At 43.1% G+C, this 21,557-nt stretch overlaps 1 protein-coding gene across 2 annotated transcripts in view; it reads left to right on the forward strand.

Annotated features, from left to right (window-relative positions):
- The first annotated feature begins 19,957 nt into the window (after positions 1-19,957).
- The window catches only part of RAB32 (RAB32, member RAS oncogene family), a 57,036-nt gene continuing 55,436 nt past the window's right edge, over positions 19,958-21,557 (forward strand). The window contains exons 1-2 of one of the 2 annotated variants that reach the window (XM_043543089.1): positions 19,993-20,139; positions 20,173-20,457. In XM_043543089.1, the coding sequence (XP_043399024.1) occupies positions 20,229-20,457 (229 nt within the window). In that variant the 5' untranslated portion in view covers positions 19,993-20,139; positions 20,173-20,228. Of the gene's footprint in view, positions 20,458-21,557 lie in introns of both variants that reach the window. The other variant, XM_027818653.3, reaches the window with a different exon arrangement.

Consider the following 21,557-nt stretch of genomic DNA (forward strand, 5'->3'; position numbering starts at 1 on the left):
TTCAACGGGTGGGAACTATGAGGAAAGCTTAATTTTCTGATGTTTGGGGTATGTATGTGTGTGTATGTATGTATGTGAAGAGGACTTTGGTCTGTATGGCTCTGATTGAGCAAAACACTAAAGCACATGTTTAACTTTAAACATATGAGTATTCTCAAGTATTTTCTTGACATCAGCAGGACTACTCACATGCTTGAATTAGCACATGTCCTTAAGAACTTGGTTGGATCAGAGCCATGGACAGTCAATCTACAGTCCTTAACAAGCCATTAGATTCTATTTAAAAGCATGTTTTAAAAAGAAAATTTTATTTACATCTAACTGTGCCCTGACAGAAATAAAAGAAAGGATCACTGTGATTAATGCCAGCATTTGGAAATAAATTATAATTTTTTCCAAAATCAGAATTACCATTGGGTTTCAGAAAGTTCAGATTTCAGACCGCTTGGCTTGCAGGAAGAAACCAAATATTAGTTCAGATTTCTTTAAATAAAAGACTTGAGGAAGAACCCTTAAAATAGTTTACAGTGGGCTGCACAAGGAAATGTTTTCATTTGTGGGGGAGGGGCAGAGGAAAAGAAAAGAGTCTGACACTTCTTGTGACAAGCTGCTGTTCTGAAAGAGCATTTTTTGCTCTTAGACACCACCACACATCTGTGAAACAATGGCTTGAAGAAAAGCCCCTCTGATCTTTAACCACTTTTAGGGAGAAAGAAAAGGAGGACTTGTGTCACCTTAGAGACTAACCAGTTTATTTGAGCATAAGCTTTTTTTAGGGAGGAAACTGTTTGCTAGGTTCCAGCAACAGGAAAATGATAATAAGATTGTAGCTAGGGGACATTATCACTTCACACCATCAGCTCCCAGTAACTACAAAGAAAATACATTCATCTCAGAGGGGGGCTCACTCTTTCTTCATCCCTAAGGGAAGCTACTGCAGCCAATAGTGAGCTCTGAGTTGGCTTCTCCAATTAGCTGCTGACCTAGAGGCAAGAAACTACATTAGCAGTTCAGAGGAGGAACCATCTTAGCTGCAGGCAGCCACCTAGTGGCTGGGAAGAAGCTATATGAGATCCTAGTGCTCTGGGTGGAAGCCCAGGTGGCTCTGTCAAAGCTACACATTGCCCACCAAACAGTATTGTGGAAACCTCTCTATAAGCCAAAAGCCTAGTCTCTGGGAAAGTTTCCAGTGTCAAACCTCTAACCCTAGTCATGGGGTAACCATTGAGAGGAAGCTCTGCAACTAAAAGTCATAGTGTCATAGAGTTTAAGACAAGAAGGGACCTACAAAGTATCTAGTCTGACCTCCTATATATCACAGGCCACCAACACCTGCGCACTAAAACCCAATAACCAAAATTAGACCAAAATATTACAGTCCACTGGAGAGAAGACGATTATGTGCCACATGCAAAGAATAGGCAGGACCAAGATGCATCAATGCCCGAGGTCCCTGCAGTGGCAGGGAAATATACCCAGATAGTTCTGGCAAGTGATCCGCACCCATGTTGCAAAGGAAGGCAACTAAACTCCCAAGGTTACTGCCAGTCTGACCTGGGAAAAAATTGTTTCCCAGCTTGACATATGGTGATCAGTTAGATCATGTGCATATGAGCAACAACCAGCCAGCCTAGCACCAGAGAAAGAGAGAGAGAGGATGCTCAGTGCCAACTCAGAGCCCTAGCCCACCCGCATTCAGTGTCCCATCTCCAGCCATGGTTGCCTGATTCGTCAGAGGAAAGAGATTTTTAAAAACCTTCCCAGAATACTTGGGGAGGGGCAGGGAGGGGAGGAAGGAATCCTCTGCAACTCTGAAGAAGAGTTTTAGGAACATAAGACATTAACTGGAAGTGAGCCCCAAGGCTGCGGAGCCCTATCCCCTCACAAGAAACCCATCATACAAGTGCACTCATAAATTTGTTCCAAGTCCAGCTCTCTCTTTAAACTAATTTAGTTATTTGTTCCCACAACTTCTACTGGGAGGCTGTTCCAGGACCTCACTCCACTGATGGTTAGAAACCTTTTAATTCTCAGCTTGAATTTGTTCATGGCCAGTTTACACCCATTTGTTCTTGGGCCAACATTGTCCGTTAACTTAAATAGCTCTTCACCCTCCCTGGTATTTACTCACCTAATATATTTATAGAGAATAATCATATCTCCTCTCAGCCTTTGTTTTCCTAGACTAAACAAGCCAAGCCAAGCTTGACACCTTTTAAAAGTGAATGATGAGATTAGCACCAGCAATTAGAGGGTTTAAAAAAATGGTTAGGTCCTGATTGCAGGATTCTGGACCCATAAGGGCTGGTCTACTTAATGTAAGAAATTATAGACTAATTGGTACTGATTGATTCAATAGTAAAGGAGGGATATGTTGGTTTGTGATTTGAAATATTAAAGTAAACAGAATATCTAAAACAGATATTTACAGAGGTCCATATTTAAATACCTTCAGTTAGTTCCTTGGTAGGCTTCAGATATAGGAAGAAGAAAGAAAAGGTAAGTGAAGGAAGATTAAAGAGAAAGAACAGAAAATTAATGGAAATAATTATAGTTGATCACAGCATTTGTCATTTCTTTCACTGGAATGCTGTAAGGAAATTTGGATTTGGGGGCACAAGGGATTCTGGAATATCAGGTCACTATACATACTAATAATTATAGAGTACTTTTAATCCATAGATCTCAAAGCACTTTCAAAGGAAAGTAAGTATCATTATCTCAATATATAGATGATGAAACTGAGATACAGAGAGATGGGATGACTTGCCCAAGCTCACATGTCAGGGGCAGATCTAGAGATCCCAAAGAGAATTCCTGAATGTTACTCTAATGGCCTGTCCACTAGACCATGCTAGCTCTCCTAAACTACGATGGTTTGGGAGTGATGGAGAGGGAAAGATTGTTGTAACGGGGTTCACCCACCACTCTGGTGCCTCTTGCCAGCTGTCATGGGAATTAGCTCTGCATGTTAAAACACCCTCTTTGGGTGGTGCTTCACCACTGTCACTCCTGCTCTAGGACCCCCGTCTCTCCAAGGACCATGGCATCCTCTGAGCAACAGAGCCCTCCTGCCATGCCACACAGTGCTGCCCCCTTCTGGGAGACCTGCAGTCCGCTGTTCAGCCACTTTCCTTAGTGGCTATGCAGCAAATTGTCTGGCCACTTCCTCATGGTCCCAGCATCCTCTTTGCCCTTGCCTCAGGGGCTCAGCCTGCAAACCCCAGCAGCTGTCTCTCACTCCCCCTGGTCCCTGCTAGCAGCACTGCTCTGTCAAGGATGCTGTCCATTCTCTCCGCCCTCCAGAGACACAGTCCTTCCTCACATGGGTTCCCAGCACAGAACAGCCATCCTCTGCTCTACAGCTCCCTTTTCTTATGGGCCTGCTTGGGCCTGCTTGGCTGCTCCCTTCAACCTTTTTATGATTGGCTGCCTCCTGTGCAGCCTCCCTAGGTCTCTATTAACCCCTTAGAGCCCATCACAGTTGTATAAACACTTCCTTTGAGAAATCTGGCTCAGTGATAGCTTCTCATTGTCTCCCTATTTTTGTTGGGATCTGGCACTGTTTTCAGGGTGATTTTTGTGATTCTAGCTAGTTTTATTTGAAATGTTCTCATTAGTATTTACTTCCCAGTCTTGTTCAGGATAGATTCTCTTTAGTATATGCCTTTTTATTTTTACAATACTAAAATTTCTGAGATGAGGCAGAAATATGTACATTGTACCAGATCTTTTTTTCTTTTCTTTAAAGTTTGCCATAATTGAGTTTGTGTTTGTGATGTTACTTGGTTCAATTTTAGGCACTCACCATCCTGTCAAGTTTTGCTGGCATCTCTGAACTACACTAGGAAAATCAATTATGGTGTGCTGAAACACCCTTGGATGAAAGTTCATCCAACGAACTCTAGGAAATCATTTAGCATCTTCCAAATTCTTAGACTAAAAAGGTAATTGCTGCCTCCTCATTATGATTAATTAGCCACCTCTACTAAACTCCAAGACAAATATCTGTTTGCAATCACAAAGAAAATCAAAATCACCAATAGAGGCTGCTAAGGTACTGTCTTGACTGTCTTGTGAGCTGTCTACACTGAATTAATTGCATTTAAATTATATATAATGATCAACTGTGAAGCCGGGCACAGGAGCTCTGAAATACATAGACCATGCTCACAAAATACAAAAGAGTCACAAGTGAAGGGATTCTTACCTAACCAATGCTACTATGGTGAGACAGAATGCCAGCAAAAAGATTATAAGGCACTGCAAATTATTCATCAGGAAGAAGGACCCTAAGGCTAAGGTATGTAATCCAACAGAAGCCTTGTGTGTTTGTATGGAAGAGTTTTGAACACTAATAAGTACTAATCAGTCAAAATCAGCTCTGATTAACTCTGCTGACTTCACAAAGTGGGCCAGATTCACTGCTGTCCTGCACTTTTATAACCATCTACACCCATGTAAAGTGGGTATAAAATGGTATTAAATCAGAAAGAAAGCTCTTCACATACCTCTGCATGCATGTCAATTACTATACAAAGTGCAGGGCTATGATGAATTGGGCCCCATATATTTATCTCTCCTATGTCTCATCATGTGAGGCGCTGAGGAGTCTCAACTCCCCTCCATGGATATTGAGGGCTCTTGGTTACCCTCAGTCCAGCAAAGATTCATGCATATGCTTAATGTATGCCCTATGAGTAGCCCCATTGAAATCACAGTGCATAAAGCTGAGCACGTGTCTAAGTCTTTGCAGGATCAGGGTCTTAGTAAAGTAACTTGACCAAGAGGACTACTGGAAAATCACCCGAACAGCAATATTCCCCATTCCAAGCATTTGGCCTTGATGATTGCCATTCCAGTTGCAGAAAAGGTCAAAGATATAGACCTTGAAGGGGCCAGGACAAAGTTAGTAAAATGAGAAATACAGTAAACCTTAGCAAAATGGGAAGCTCTATGTGAAACGGGAAATTTCTCTGTAGTTGTTTGTTTTTTGGTTTGGATCTTTTTAGTTTGTTTATTTGTTTTATGTTGAGTAGTTTCCTCGCCAACATTTACCATTTTTGAAGACTGATGAATCAAAGAAACAGGACACGAGTCAGAACCTTAAAAATAAAATCTGCAGTGAGGCGAGGATGTGCAGTGAGATGATTTAAAAGGTACATCAATGTTTTAGGAATGTGCGCCCTGAATATTAAACAAGCTTTTATGTTGCCTAGAACCAGCCCTTCATTCTCTATTATATTCAAAGTGTTGAAAAATGTGTAGGCAGTGAGTTCTCCCTAGATTATAGAGTGGTTCAGAGAATAAATGTGCACTTCAGCCAGATTGAATATAGCTTGTATCTGTTTAACTGCCTTATTGCTAAGTAACACAGAAGGTAGAAGGCCACGCTTCCGCTGATATGGATATATATAAAATAATAATAGTAATAATAATTAATAATAAATACAGAAATAAAAAGTAGGGAGAAAGGATAAATGCCCACCGTGCAATCCCACTCCACAGATCAGCAGCAGTGTTCTGGAGTCCTGCCCTGTCCTCTGAGCCCTGATTAGCTAGGGGAAGGGCAGACAAGAGAAGCTGGCCACTCCACTGCTTGAGAGCCCTGGCTGGCTACAGAGTTGGCAGGAGACCCCACCCCTACTTGCTGCTGCCAGTTCTCCTTGGATGGATTGGATGATGGGATTAAGATTCAAGAAATGACTGCACAGGCTGCTGGAGAGGGCACATGCTGCTGCAAGGACACAACAGACCGTGAGTCTGAGCTCAGAGTAGGGAAACATGCTAAGGGAGGAGCCTCTCTGTATGGCCACGATGCATAGGTGCTGGAATTAGGGGTGCTGGGAGTGCTGCCACACCCCCTGTCTTAAAGTGAATTCCCTTATATACATGGTTTGCAGTTTGGTTCAGTGGCTCTCAGCACCCCCACTATATAAATGGTTCCGGCACCACTGTCACCATGAGCTTGCATCACGGGCAATAATTGGCGAGAGCCCAAAGGGAAGGAGGTGCACTGACTGGTAATTGAGGGACTGAGGCTGGTGGGTCACTGGAACTGTTTGTCGGCTGATAAAGGTGGCATGATTTCAGGCTAAATCTCTGCCTCCCCAAGGCTGTAGAAGGGACCTTCACCCCAAGGCAAGGGGTGGGAGTTTGGAATTAACTAACAGAGAAGGGATTCCCCTCCCCCCCCACCATACCCACATTCTATGAAGACACTTAATGGAAAGAATCATAGGTTTATAGATTTCAGAGAGTTCGAGGCCAGAAGAGAACATAGATCATCAAATCTGACCTGTATATCACAGCTCATTAAATCTCACCCAGTTACCCCCTACATAGAGTCCAATGACTTTAATTAGACTAAAGCATTTCAGTCCTCCGGAGACACAACTGTAGTGTGCCACGAGCAGAGAACAGGAGAGACTGAGGTGCCATCAATGCGCAAGGCACCTGTGAAAGCAGGGGATTGATCAGGTAAGATATACCCAGGTCATCCCCGAAGGCACTCAACACTACATGCTGCAGAAGTAGGCAATGCCTACCCCCTGCCTCCTGCCAGTGTGACCTGGGAGAAAATTCCTTCCTCAGCCCTAATCTGGCAATCAATTTGATCCTGTACATGTGGGCACACAGCATGGCACCTACAAAAGAGTATTCTCTGTACCATTTCAGAGCACTGTTTCACCACATCCAGTGTCCCACCTCCAGCTGTGGCTAACCTCTGATTCTTCAGAGGAAGGCGGAAAAAACCCCCAAACCCAAACAATGAAACAAAACCAGAATACATCTGACAGGTATATCTTTCCTGATGCCTGAAGGCGGCTGACTGAAGCCCTGAAGCATGAGATTTGATTATTGTCATTGTCTTAATGTGGAGCTGAGAGCGTTATGAGCATGTGGAGGGCAATGCAGGCATTCCGGTTCTTCCCGTGACCTATGAAGGAAGGGGATGAACAGGGGGACTCATAGATTCACAGATTCCAAAGTCAGAAGGGACCACTATGACCATGCAGCCCAACCTCCTGTGCAAACAGGCCACAGAACTTTTCCCAGAATATAGCATATCTTGTAGGGAGACATCCAATCTTGTCTTAAAAACTCCAAGTGATGGCAAGTCTACCACCTCCCCTGATGAGCTGTTCCAATCTTTAATTACCCTCACTCCTAGGAAATTGCATCTTATTGCAATGCTGAATTGGTGTAATTTCAACTTCCAGTCATTAGATCTTGTAATGCCTTTACCAGCAAGATTGACGAGCACCCCACTGTCAGATCTCTCTTCCATGTGTAAATACCTATACCCAGCGATCAACTCACCTCTCAACCTTCTCTTCGATACGCTGAATAAGTTGAACTCCTTAAGCCTCATGTCATAAGCTTATTTTCCAGCCACTGAATCATTTTTATGGCCCTCCTGTGAACTCTCTTCAGGAATTCCACATTCTTGAAGCATGGGCACCAAAATGCAACACAGGATTCTAGTAGTAGTCTTGCCAATGCATGAACAGAGGCAAGATCACTTCCTTACTTCTACATGATATTCCACGCTTTATACATCCAAGGATCACGTTAGCCCTTTTTGCCACAGCACTGCTCTGACAGCTAATACTGAGGTGATTTATGATTACCCCCAAGTCCTTCTCTGAGAACTGCATTCCAAGGTAGAGTCTCCCATCCTACAGTTCTTACCTGAATTGTTTTCCCCTGAATGTATTACCTTATATTTGGTGGCACTAAAATGAACTTTGTTGGATTGTTACCATTTAACCAGGTGACTTAGACCACTCTGTAGCAGTAACCCGTTCTCTGTGTACTACACCACCAATCTTTATGGCATCTGCAAACTTTACTAGCAATGATGTTCCATGCCAGGTATCTGCATTAGGCTACATATTTCTGGAACACTTCAGCAAAAACAGTTGAGCCATTTGTCAGAATGAAGTTAGGGGACAATACGTTGTTTGGCGCATGTTAATTTTTATAACAGACATTTAATTGAGAAGCTCTACTATCTCAATGTCTTTGAGCAGGAATTGAAAATTGGCAGGAGAATTGTCCTGGTGTAGTGGATGTGCCTTTTACTATCCTCATGAAAAGCTGCCCAAATTTGGGAAAATTATAACCCTTCAAGACATCTCACTTCATACATGTTCCATAAAGACTTGTGTGGCAGAGTGCGAAGAACCAGCAGCTGAATCAGTTCTCTGGTCATTGTACATCCAAATAGTTCCCCCAGGGAGGGCTTGATTGAGGGAAGGAGTGGCTAATTTCTAGATCAGTTTGGGCTGAGGAGAGCTAAGGAGCTAATTAGCCTGTAAGAGTAGAAAAAGAGCACAGGAAGGAATTGCCAGGAGAGGAGAAGAGAGGAGAGAGAGAGAGAGAAAGAAAGGCAGGATGGTCGGCTGATCGGCCAGCCAGGGTAAGGGGACAACTCTGTGTGGAGAGATCTCTTCCCTCTCTTATGATTGTATGACACTGTAAATAGAATTGCTGCACAAGTCTGGAAGAGGGTGATGGTTGATAAAACACAAATAAAGTACACAATGGTAGTCGCGAACTGGAGGTGTCAGAGACATTTATATGAGAAGATAGGAGTGGAGGGCCACAGCCTGTCACACTTGCCAGAGTATGGCAGCTAAATTTCCCCAAGAGTCCATATGTAGTGGGTATGGCCCACCCCTGGACTCCAGAAGCTGATCAGGGGTTCCCCTCAATTGTTGCATCTGGCATTGAGGGTCTGCTGTGGCACAAGGCACAGGAATAGAGAAGAGGGAGACTGTGAGCACTAACCATCTTGTACACTGAAAGAGGCAAGGGTCCTGTGGAAAAAATTGTGTGTGTACATGTAATTAAAGTTGATCATAATTCATATGCACAAGGGGGGCTGAATTAAGGTTGCGCAGGGCATTTCCTAACTCTTGAGTGCTTGACTTGACTTTACAACTGTAACTTAACATAATCTTTTAGTGTGTAATTTTATGAGTCCACAAAAAATGAATAAAATAAAAATTAAGAAAGGAGATGATGAGAGAAATGACTTTGCTACAAGCAGAGAAGTTGGCTGAATAGCGTTATCTTTTTCAAGTGGAAGAAAAACTCATCCTGTTCCAAAAAGTTTTGGACCTATACTTTGACGACATGGCTTCTAGCTGGCTTGTATAGCTGAGTAGCTGAGGTTTTGGGCAGAGGGAGAGGAGGAAGAGGGATGGATGGTAATGGGATTGTCAGACTGAGATCACAGGTATTCATAATTAGCTGCTATTTTTTCTCTCTACTTTTTAAACATGGTGGATTAAATTCTCTCCTTTACTCCAACTTTTTTGGTGCTGCTTTGGCAGCACAAAGGGTCCAGAAAGCCACCAGATCTCCTCATCTGGGGGTTTCTTCCAGCTTGGGGGAGTCATAGGGTATGTCTACACTGTGAAAAAAAACCTGTGGCAGCAAGTCTCAGCACCTAAGTCAACTGTCTCAGGCTCACTTTACAGGACTAAAAATAGCAGTGCAGACATTCCCACTCAGACTGGAGCCTGGACTCTGAGACTGACTTGGACTTGCAGGGCTTGCCCTATGGGGCTAAGAATAGGCAGTGCAGATGCTGGTCTCAGAACCCGGGCTCCAGCACAAGTGGGAACATCTACCCTGCTATTTTTAGCCCGATAGCACAAGCCTGAGTCAATAAACCTGGGTTCTGAGACTCACTTCAGCAGGGTTTTTTTCTTTGCAGCATAGATATACCCATAACTGTCAGAGTCAGCAAAGCCAGCTCCTGTACCACCCCCTGGAGCTTCCAATGTAGAGTGTGTGTCAGGGGTGGTCTGGCCAGAGAAGAACGGATGGATAGCTCCTAGGGGACTAGAGCCAGTTGGTGCACTTTAGAGCAGCCCATTGAATACTGAGTACAGAAGAGAATCCAGAACAAAGTTTTGAATTCCACCCCCCCTTCTGGATCAGAATTTCACAGCTTGTTCCCATCTTTAATTCTTCTGAAAGGTCATACTGATATTATTGCTCCCTTTCATGAGACACTTTGTGCTGCTACATCTGGGCTGTAGCTAACAAGGACTGAAAGCTAACAAACACTGGTTACCTGCTTGTGCCGCATGCACATGGGAGCTGGTGTGCTGACACCAAAGCCTGTCATATTGTCTCTTTGCTTTCTAGTACTCCTCTGTTGCTCTGTCTGTATCCATCTGTTGTCTCTTATCTTATACTTAGACTGTTAGCTCTTTGGGGCAGGGACTGTCTGTTTGTTCTGTGTTTGTACAGCGCCTAGCCGAGTGGGGTTCTGGTCCTTGACTGGGATGTCTAGGCACTATGGTAACATAAATAAATAATAAATAATAACAATCATAATTAATACCATGTGGCTGTCTAAGTTACTAGTATTCGTGGGGTGCCAGAGAGAGCAGGACTATTTGATGAAGAATGTATTGCAGAACATTTTTTGTAGGGATACATTGTTATTTTGATTATCCATATTTTAAATATGTTCATAGTTAAGGGCATGTAACATTTACTATGTTCATTATTTTGATGCTCGAACAGTGATTGTTACATTTTCTAGTGAGGAGAATCATGAGGTTTTATTTACTACTCACCAACAGATAGTTATCACCATTCTACTTAGTGACTTAGGCTATGTCTACACTACAGCCTCTGAATAAACCACTCCCCTGAGCCACATAAGTTACACTGGCATAAGCGCTTTCCCATCGGCATAGAGCATCTTCACCACACGCACTGCAACAGAGCAGCTGTACTGGTACAGCTGCACTGCTGCAGCACTGTGCATACAGACATGGCCTTAATGTCTCCAGGCATCTACAACTATGTTTGGTGCAACTGGAGTAGAGACAGCATCATATTTTCAGGTGCAGCTATGAGAAGTAAATAAAAACAGTGCAATATCGAGGCAGGAAATAAGTAGTACTAGCTGTTTAATTACATATTGTTAGTTATATTTGTGGTCATGATGTGTTATTGCTTTGTATTTTGTGTTGCGCTGCAGAAAGGAAGGCCCTGGTGGCACATGATTAGCATTATGCACATGAGTAATCTCATGGAAGTGTTTCAGAGTAGCAGCCGTGTTAGTCTGTATTCGCAAAAAGAACAGGAGGACTTGTGGCACCTTAGAGACTTACAAATTTATCTGAGCATAAGCTTTCGTGAGCTACAGCTCACTTCATCGGATGCATGCAGTGGAAAATACCGTGGGGAGATTTATATACATAGAGAACATGAAACAATGGAAGTGGTTGGGACTAGTCATGGTGCATACAGTTAAACACATGCTTAAGTGATTGCTGGACTGGGGATTTATTTGTTTCTCGTTGAGGTCAGAAATGGAAACTTTTTTTGACTCTGTGAAGTAATTTGAATAAATGATACCGTTTTCAGTTTTTTCCAATGTAATAACTTTTCTCTGATTAAAACTCGGCATAGTAATTTTTGATATACTGAGATGGTGTGAATTAGTTTATGCGGGGGGCGATTCTGTCCCCCATACTCACATGAAGCAAGGGTAGCAGATTTGGACCATTAATAGATATCTGTAAACCATACAACTGATGCTTGATATTTTTTAGAAATCACACTTTTTATGAGATATTTTGTAATTCTGAATATATCGTAATCTAGCCTCTTCATGAGAGAAATAGTGTCATTTTGTAATTGATTATTTCATATCTGACTTCAGTCATATTTCTGTAGCTATAGATATGTGTTATGGTACAGAGTTAGTACATTTATTGTCTGAGATTGTCTAACAACTACAACATTTTCTATATAAGAATATTATCGATCTTTTGATTGGCTCACCAACATGAATGTAGTATTGGAAATCTCCAGCATCTTCTTGACATTCAATGTTTTAACCTTTATCTTCTCCAGCATGATGATGATGATGATGATGATGAAGAAAGGGGATGGGTTTGGGGTTTTACAGTTTCAGCTATGAAGTAGAAATAAAAAATTCCAGGTGGAGAATGACTATGAAGTTGTTTCTCTTTTCCTGATCTGCCCCTACTGCTACAGTGGAGGGGTGGGTTGAATACAGTTGCTCTCCGAGCTAGAGTTTATGGAATTATAGGTAAAGGGTTAAGATGATGCTGTTGCCCCTTTCCTTGTTTACTCTCTTACTTCATTTAACTGCCTCAGCTCTGAGCCGGGGACTGAGATTCAAGCAGTCAGAGAACAGGGTGGGTGTATTTTATGCTTCACACTCTCCCACCCTCAGCCAACAATAAATTCACCCACCAAACATGATTATGGCATGATTGCAGAGAGGACTTTCAAAAGAAGAACGGACATCATGATGAAATTGGCCCAGCACAGAATGCCTGTGATTAATAAGAGCCATGTAGATCAGGGAACAAGTAAGCTCAATCACCACATAAAAAAGGTAGCCAAAGCTTTGCTACAAAAGCCATTTCTCTTCAAAGATTGGTCATAAATTGGTCTGCGGGGAAACATTCCATCCTCTAGGCAAAATTCAATCAGCAGGTCTCTTTCCACACTTGTGCTGGACTCACATAGTGATTGAAGGCAATGTGACTTCCTCCACGCTTATTTCTGTTCTTCTTTGAAGCAGACCCCTTCATCTGTTACGCCTGTATATATGCCTGGTTCTGCCACATTTACTGTGTTCAACTATTTTGATGATCAAAGAGTACTTATTTTATATTTTCTAGCAAGGAGAATCTTTATGTTTTATTTTTTTAAACTCACCAATATACTGATATACAAAACCAATATACCGTTTTCATTACTCTGCTTAATGTCTCCAGGCATCTGAGCGATGTTTGGTAGAATTGGAGTACAGATGGCATCCATATTTTCAGCAGCACCTATGAGGTGTAAATAAAAAAATGGCACCTATTTAGGCAGGAAATAAGTATATGTTATGTCTTTAAATCTGTGCTATTAGTTATATTGATGGTCATAGAATGATCTTGCTTTGTATTTTTTGTTGCACTGTAGAAAGTAAGGTCCCAACCTTGCTAATACTTATGCACAATCTTAGCTTTATGCACGTGAGTAATCTCATTGAAGTGACTGGGAATGCAGACTGTGCACAAAGTTAAGCATATACTTATTTATTCACAGGACTAGGCCTTATTGAGGCCTATGCAACCTAAATTTGACTTCCTGTCACCAGGCCTGCTGCTGGCAGCACTGAGCAGTCTTGGCTACTGCATTGATTCCATTTAACTCCACACAGTTTTTGTGTCCACAGACTGACAGCACAGAGGAGCTCCTGATTGGAGCGGGTGGAGAGGCTATGTAGAGGTCCGTGGAAATGAATTCAGTCATTGGGTTGAACTAGCTTCCACACAGTGGTTCTGAGCTCTGTGCCTTGGAAGCAAACAATTCCCTCTTAACTCTAGTAGTACATCTGCCCAATAGCTAGCCAAGCTACTCAGGCACTGGCTGTAGATTTCACTCCCAGTGCAACTACAGGGAAGAGAGGAAATGTTGTGGAAGAAGAGAGGTTGCTTACTGCAGCTTTCCTCTCCTGGCTGGCTGTCCCTTCTGACTGTAATCTGGGTAGAGGAAGTGAGTGATCAGGGGATGAGGAACATAGAGGAAAGAATAGCGGGATTGGATGGGAAAGGGTGGACTCAGGGGAGAAGAATGGAAGGCCTAAGTAGTGATGGAGAGAAGGAGAGTAGCCAGAAGAAAAAAGAATATAAATGGAAAACAAAGGGGAAATAGAGGAGAAGACAAAAGATTTGGGAAAGGGAAGAATGAACATAATCAGGATGGGGAAGACAGAAGGGAGATAAGACAAAATGATGGAGGGAAGAGAAGACAAATTGGTGGAGGAGAGATTGGAGAAGACAGTTTTGAAGAAAGAGATAAACAAGAAAACATGGAGATGCAATACCATTACATTTTATAGACATTTTGTTTTATTCAACTTTTTGTACCCATGATTGAATGGTCTTTAGGTTATTTACAGTTGGAAAAATCTAAAAATGTCCCCGGCATGTAACCAGGGAAAGAGCGAGACCCCCTCCTCAGACTCGACCTCTTTTGGCACCATCCATCACCTTTACTCTGAAACTTGACAAGTATGTGACTCAGCACAGTGCCCGTGGGATGGGCAGGCCAACATCAGCCAGGGGCTCTGGTAGAATATCAAGTTTTAAAAAAAATCCTATTCTTCAGCCTTCAGGGCTAAGTGATAGGGATTACCACAGCACTGCTTTGTCAAGCTTTCATTTCCTCTTCTCATTCATGGAGTAATTCTTGAAATGTCCAGTGTATGAAAAGAAAAACAAATGGTGTTTACAATTGCTAGTTGAAATATGACACTGGCACCTGATTTTAAATGAGAAGAACCATGTGGGCTAGTTAAAAAATGGCATGATGATAACCCTATCCAAGTCCCTCAGTGCAGGCAATTGAAGGAAACAATGTATAATGCTAATTACTCTACAGTAATGCCAATGTTCTTTATTCACTGAGGGATTTTCACTGGCACAGAGGGCCCAGTTGAAAAATACAATTCCATGCAAAAGACCATGTACCACCAAAACATAGTTCACAATACAAATATTATCTCCCATGCACTAGGTGGATAGCGATTATATACTTTTTTCTGTAATCTCATGCAGGGTTGATTATACTGTACTATACAGAGACAGACAGGTAATGAGACTGCCCAAACTGATTGAATTTTGCTATCCAAATTTTGCCAAGCTGTTCTACACTGATTACAGCCAGTTTAGATTAAATGAATAATAATGAAATTAAGGCAAATTATTTGTTCAGCAAAATCCATTGCTATTTGTCTGGCATGTTGTAATGTAATTAGAGCTAATAAAACTATTAATTGTGAACAATTTATTAGTCACATTTGGCCTTTTTCTGTTTGTGAATTGTCTGTGAACACATCCCGGCTTTTATAGATTTTTTTTGTTACTTGTAATTGCTCAAAAATATTTAAACCTGTTCTTGAACTGTTCTTATCGAGTACTCTGGAACATTTGTTTTCAGAATGTATTATTAGGGCTGTCAAGTGATTAAGAAAATTAATCGTGATTAATTATGCTGTTAAACAACAACAGAATACCATTCATTTAAATATTTTTGATGTTTTCTACATTTTCAAATATATTGATTTCAATTACAACACAGAATATGAAGTGTACAGTGCTCACTTTATATTTATGATTACAAATATTTGCACTGTAAAAAACAAAAGAAATAGTATTTTTCAAGTCGCCTAATACAAGTATTGTAGTGCAATCATGAAAATTGAACTTGCAAATGTAGAATTATGTACAAAATATAACTACATTCAAAAATAACACAATGTAAAACTTTAAAGCAGCGGTTCTCACTGTGGGTCAGGACCCCAAAGTGGGTTGCAACCCCATTTTAATGGGGTCATCAGGGCCAGTATTAGACTTGCTGGACCCAGGGCTGAAGCTGAAGCCCAAGCTTCACCCCCACCCAGGGTAATGGGACTCGGGATGCAGACGCTTCTCACCCCAACCTGGGGTGGCAGGGCTTGGCCTTAGGCCCCCTTTCCCCACACCCAGAGCAGCTGGGCTCGGGCTCCAACCTCCCACCAGGAGTCATGTAGTAACTTTATTGTCAAAAGGGGGGTTGTGGTGTAATGAAGTTTTAGAACCCCTGCTTTAGAGCCAATGAGTCCACTCAGTCCTATTTCTTTTTCAGCTAATCGCTCAGATAAACAAGTTTGTTTACATCTGCAGGAGATAATGCTGCCTACTTCTTGTTTACAATGTCACCTGAAAGTGAGAATATGCATTCACATGGCACTGTTGTAGCCGGCATCACAAGATATTTACAAGCCAGATGCGCTAAAGATTCATTTGTCCCTCCATGCTTCAACCAACATTCCAGGGGACATGCGGCCATGCTGATGATGGGTTCTGCTTGATAATGATCCAAAGCAGTGCGGACTGATGCATGTTCATTTCCACCATCTGAGTCAGATGCTATCAGCAGAAGGTTGCTTTTCTTTTTTGGTGGTTCAGGTGCTGTAGTTTCTGCATCGGAGTGTTGCTCTTTTAAGACTTCTGAAAGCATGCTCCACACCTCGTCCCTCTCAGATTTTGGAAGGCACTTCAGATTCTTAAACTTGGGTTGAGTGCTGTAGCTATCTTGAGAAAACTCACATTGATACCTTCTTTGCATTTTGTCAAATCTGCAATGAAAATGTTGTTAAATCGACTAACATATGCTGGGTCATCATCCGAGACTGGCTGCTATAACATGAAATACTGTATATGACAGAATGTGGGTAAAACAGAGCAGGAGATGTACTATTCTCCCCCAAGGAGTTCAGTCACAAATTTAATTAATGCATTATTTTTTTAACAAGCCTCATCAGCATGGAAGCATGTCCTCTGGAATGGTGGCCGAAGCATGAAGAGGCATATGAATGTTTAGCATATCTTGAACATAAATACCTTGCTATGCCGGATACAAAAGTGCCATGTGAACGCCTGTTCTCACTTTCATGTAGCATTGTAAATAAGAAGCGGGCAGCATTATCTCCTGTAAATGGAAACAAGCTTGTTTGTCTTAGCAATTGGCTGAACAAGAAATAGGACTGAGTGGATTTGTAGGTTCTAAAATTTTACATTGTTTTGTTTTGGAGTGCATTGATGTGACAAATAAAATCTACATTTATAAATTGCATGATAAAGAGACTGCACTATATGACTTGCATGAAGTGAATTGAAAAATACTTTCATTTATCGTTTTTACAGTGCAAATATTTGTAATAAAAATAATAATAGAAAGTGAGCAGTGTACACTTTGTATTCTGTGTTGTAATTGAAATCAAAATATTTGAAAATGTAGAAAAACATCCAAAAATATTTAATACATTGCAATTGGTATTCTATTGTTTAATAGTGCGATTAAAACTGAGATAAATCACAATTAATTTTTTGAGTTAATCACATGAATTAACTGCGATTAATCAACAGCCCTATTCATTATTTGAGCTGTATGATTGCTCACTTAATTACATGATATGATTTCTCTTCCCAAATAGGATAACAACCTTTATAAATAGGAGAAAAGAATGAAGAAAGTCCTAAGGGTGATGCATCTCTAGACAGAAGGTATGGAGGACTTTAGGGAGGAAGATCAGAAAGGTGATAAGGAAATACTAGGAAAGTTAAAAAATTTTCTAACCTTTTCTACACAAGAAAAAGCATTTTATTTGACTGTATGTGAAACCCATATTTAAAACTAGTCGAATTCCCTCATGACTGAAGGAGAAAGATAAGCTTTATTGGCTATCTAGCAGGCTTTACTTTCACTTTTCTCTTGCATTCACACCATGTAACTGCATGTATGCGTATATGTGTGGTCCTCTTCACAAAAGTTGCTGCCAACTCACTGCCTGGTTTATTTATCTGTGTGGCAGGAGTTTCAGGGTGGTGCCATGGATTCTTTGTATTCTTCAGTCCCATAACGCACTCTTTTATATGTCCGTCAGGTGAGTGCGTTGAATCCACTGTTCACATCATTTGCTCACCATTAACCCCAGGAATTAATCACACGTATGTGCACAGAGGTGTTTGCAAAGGTTTCATGTAACTTTGTCCCTTTCATTGTGGTAAGCGTGTTATCATCAGTTGTCAGCAACAGAGTTTCAGGGATTCTGTACCTGTGTTGAGTATCACAACCTACGCATGTCAGATGAAGGACCACTTCAATTTTTTTGTCTCTTCACCTTAATGCCAAGTGAAACTTGAACCAGGACACCTGAAGTGCAAAGTACTTGAAGTACTTTAAAGCTCCACCACTGAGCTAAAGGAAAATCTCCACTGGCTGCTGGTAGTAGTCCTGATGTGGGCCTGATGCTCTTCTCACTTACATCATTGTAAACCAAAAATAACACCACCAAAGTCAATAAAATTACATAGGTGTAAAAACCAGCATGAGAGCAGAATCAGGTCTGATAGACTTGTTAAGTCTTATAGAAATTGATCCCTATATACATTTTACATTAAACTACTGATTTGATTATACATGAATTTGAGAAAGGAAAGCTTGATGATCTTGTTACAGGTTTTATTAAGTCTTAATTTTTATTTGTTTAGAAAACAATCCTACAATCTGCAAGACAAGCACAGTACAGGGGTAGCTCTCCTTATTAATACATTTCAGTTCATGTCTGATGCTACCAACTCCACTCACTCCCATGCCTGTTTTTGTCCCTCCCACAGGAGAATCTGGACCTTCTGCTATGCCACCCAGAACAGCCTTTTGTCCATGTGTGCCTACCAGCTTTGGTTTCCTCCTTTTGGCTAGCATTCTGCCCCTAATCTGCCTTCAGATGCTTCCTATTACCACTCCAGTCTGACAATTATATAGTAGTGATTTTAAAAAAGAAAACTCTGGAAGTTAATGTAGCATGACAAATGACTGAAAACTTAACATGAAAGCATAAAATAAAATCGGTCTTCCAACAACATCAATTCTATCATTGTGTTTTGACACTCAAATATTCTTCTCACCCACCTTCATTTATACTGAATGCATCATCATTCTATCTATACACATTGGATAATAAAGTCCTTAGGGCAGGGATCTTGTCATACTTTTATGTCAGACACTAACAAGTGTCTGCTCACTTATGTTCAGCAGCAGATACATTTTTAAAAATAGGTGAACCATAGGCTTCTGCAATGGCAAAGAGCTGTTTTATAATGACAAGAAGTGTGTTTTTCTGGATAAAGTTAGTTATAAAGGGAACTGGATTTACAACTAAACGTTTTAATGGGAAATCAAGAAATGGGAATGTCATTTATTCCTCTATTATGTGAGCCCCTTTAGCGGATTATATCTTCCATATTTATTAATAGACATAAGTGGTGTTATTCCCATGAGCTGATGCCCCTATGAAATGCTTAATACTAAATCCAATTCCCTTTGTATCTAAAGGTATCTAGCAAGAAATTCCTCTTGACTATACAAAACACCCCTTTGCCATAATGTTCTCCAGAAAAACCAAAGGGAAGAAAACTTGACAACTGGTAGAGAAAGGGAAGTGAGGGTGCCTGTTTGCCAAAGGGAGGAGGGAAATAACCCTTGGAAGGAGGATCAGGCTACATACATGGGGGAGATGAACTGTTTGGGGCAAGGCCACAGAGCATGTCAACCGGCAGGAGGGGGAAACGCTACAGAGTCTTTGCTTTGACATCTTGTCCTTGTAAATCTTTGCTGCTCCCCAGCTACATCCAGTGCTGGTAGGGGGCTGAGGGGAAGAAAGATAGCCTGGCCCCCTGATGAGCTATCCAAGAGGCACTGGCATGTAGCTGGTGCTGTTGAACAGACTGGAGCCTCCGGAATGCTTTCTAACGGTTCCGCACACCCCTCTGCAAAAGGGTGCTAGTGGGCCTGGGGCAGCCATTTCGCTCCAAACGCTGCCCCCCTTTCTCACACAACACAAGGCAGCACCACGCATCGCCAGCCCCGCACCGGCCTGTCCCTGCAACGTTACCCGACCCACTTGTGCAGCAGGCAGGCCCGGCTCTACCTTCCCACCACCCAGCCCTCCAGTACCCCAGTGCGCCCACGGACTGGCTCCTCGGACACACCCGCTGGTCCAAGACCTGACCGCAGCCCCCCCACCAAGCAACCCACCACGTGGCACCCCGGCTCTGCCCCAGTCCCTGCTCCGCCTCCTCCTGCAGCCCAGCCCCCCCTTCTCCTCCAGCAGCCGCCCCTCCGCCTCGCGCAGCGCTCGGGGCAGCCCGGATCCCGCTGCGTGCAGGCAGCGCGTGGGCAGAACGCGCCCAGGCTGAGGCGGGCACCAGGCGGCGCCGCGGGCAGGGGCAGGGGCATACCCCGCTCTGCCTCGCGGCGCCCGCCGGCTGCCCGGGAGAGGGGGCGGGGCGGGGCGGGGCCGGGCTGGGACTAGGCTCCGCCCCCTGCCACTCACGCTCTCCTCCCTCCCCCTGGAGTGTTATAACGCGCCGGGCTTCCGCGTCCCGTGGCTCCCGTCAGGTGGTTGCGTTCCCGAGCCGGGGCGGGGCGGAAGGTGCCTAGCGGCGGAAAGAAGTTGGGCAAGAAGAAAGTTGGCCACGAGCTGCCCGCGCGTAGGCAGGGCCGAGCGTCCCGGCTCCCTTCGCCAGGCCTCCGCGTCGCCGAGGGCGGCGGCTGGCAGCTCCCCGGGGAGCAGCAGGTTGCGGCGGGCTCCGCCGGGCACGGGGGAGGCGGTGAGAATGGCGGGTGGAGAAGGCGGGGGCGCCAGGGTGCCCGAGTGCCGGGAGCATCTCTTCAAGGTGCTAGTGATCGGGGAGCTGGGCGTGGGCAAAACCAGCATCATCAAGCGGTACGTGCACCAGCTCTTCTCGCAGCACTACCGGGCCACCATCGGGGTGGACTTCGCCCTCAAAGTCATCCACTGGGACAGCAAGACCCTGGTGAGGCTGCAGCTCTGGGACATCGCAGGTAAGAGCACGAGGGAAGCTGCCCGGACTTGAAGAGTGAGCCCGTTTATAGTCTCTCCCCGAGCTCTCCTGGGCTCCTTCAGGCGCTGTTGCTTTCTGAGTTGCACAAGACAGTAATAAACTAGGCAGGAAGGTACGCAGCTAAGCCTGTCTTCTTGGGCACCTCTGGGATGAGATCATGCTTGTCTCGGCCTTCATAGAGACACAAACTTACTTGGCCTACTCCGGCTTTCCATTCGTCTACATCTTCACTCGGCCCTCTTGCCCTGGCCATGCTGGACTTCCATTTTTCCTCTGGGCTCAGAACAGTAACAAAGCTTTTCACTGCTTTTTGAAGACGTGAGAGAGAGGGCATCGTATCCTGCCAGGCTATTATTGCATTCATTTATTGTAACTAGGACACATCTAATATGTCTCCATGTTTTTGCTTTGGCCATAATCACTTGGGGGCTTAACAGCTGACTTCAAAAGACAGTAGTAGTCTTGCTAACCACCTGATTTCGGGGAACACAAAACTGTTTATGTTCTGATTTATTCCAGCATTTCAGTAGCGTGGTAACTGTAAAGCTCATTCAATCTTACCATACTCGTGACCGTCATTCTAAAATAGCTTTAAAATAAATAGCTGTAGCTCACGAAAGCTTATGCTCAAATAAATTCGTTTGTCTCTAAGGTGTCACAAGTCCTCCTTTTCTTTTTAAAATAAATGTAGCCTATTCCCAGTTAGTGCTGGTACATAGAGAGAGCCCCCTGGGGGACTTAAAGTAACTCAAGCTTCACTACATGCTTAAGTTTAGAGGAAGCATCTCTAGACTGTAGTATTCAGGTCTGCCTTGTTAACTGAAGGGCTAAAGTCAGTCTTCCTGCAACTCCTTGCAAAGCTCCGGGGAGGTGCGGGGGTTGCTTAATGCTTAGTTCGTTCACATTATGGACAAAGTAAAAACAAAATGTCTGATTGCAATACTCGTCTGTCTGGAAAAATGTATAGGGGTTTGGTGTTTTTTTTTGAGTTCTCCAGAAATAAAAGCCTGCTGCTGACAAACCTTGTTCACAGCCTGCAATTACATACAGAGGAAAGGAATGTTGTATGAGTCAAACTTC

This window comes from Chelonia mydas, chromosome 3 (genome assembly GCF_015237465.2).
Source record: "Chelonia mydas isolate rCheMyd1 chromosome 3, rCheMyd1.pri.v2, whole genome shotgun sequence".
Taxonomy (NCBI): Eukaryota; Metazoa; Chordata; order Testudines; family Cheloniidae; genus Chelonia; species Chelonia mydas.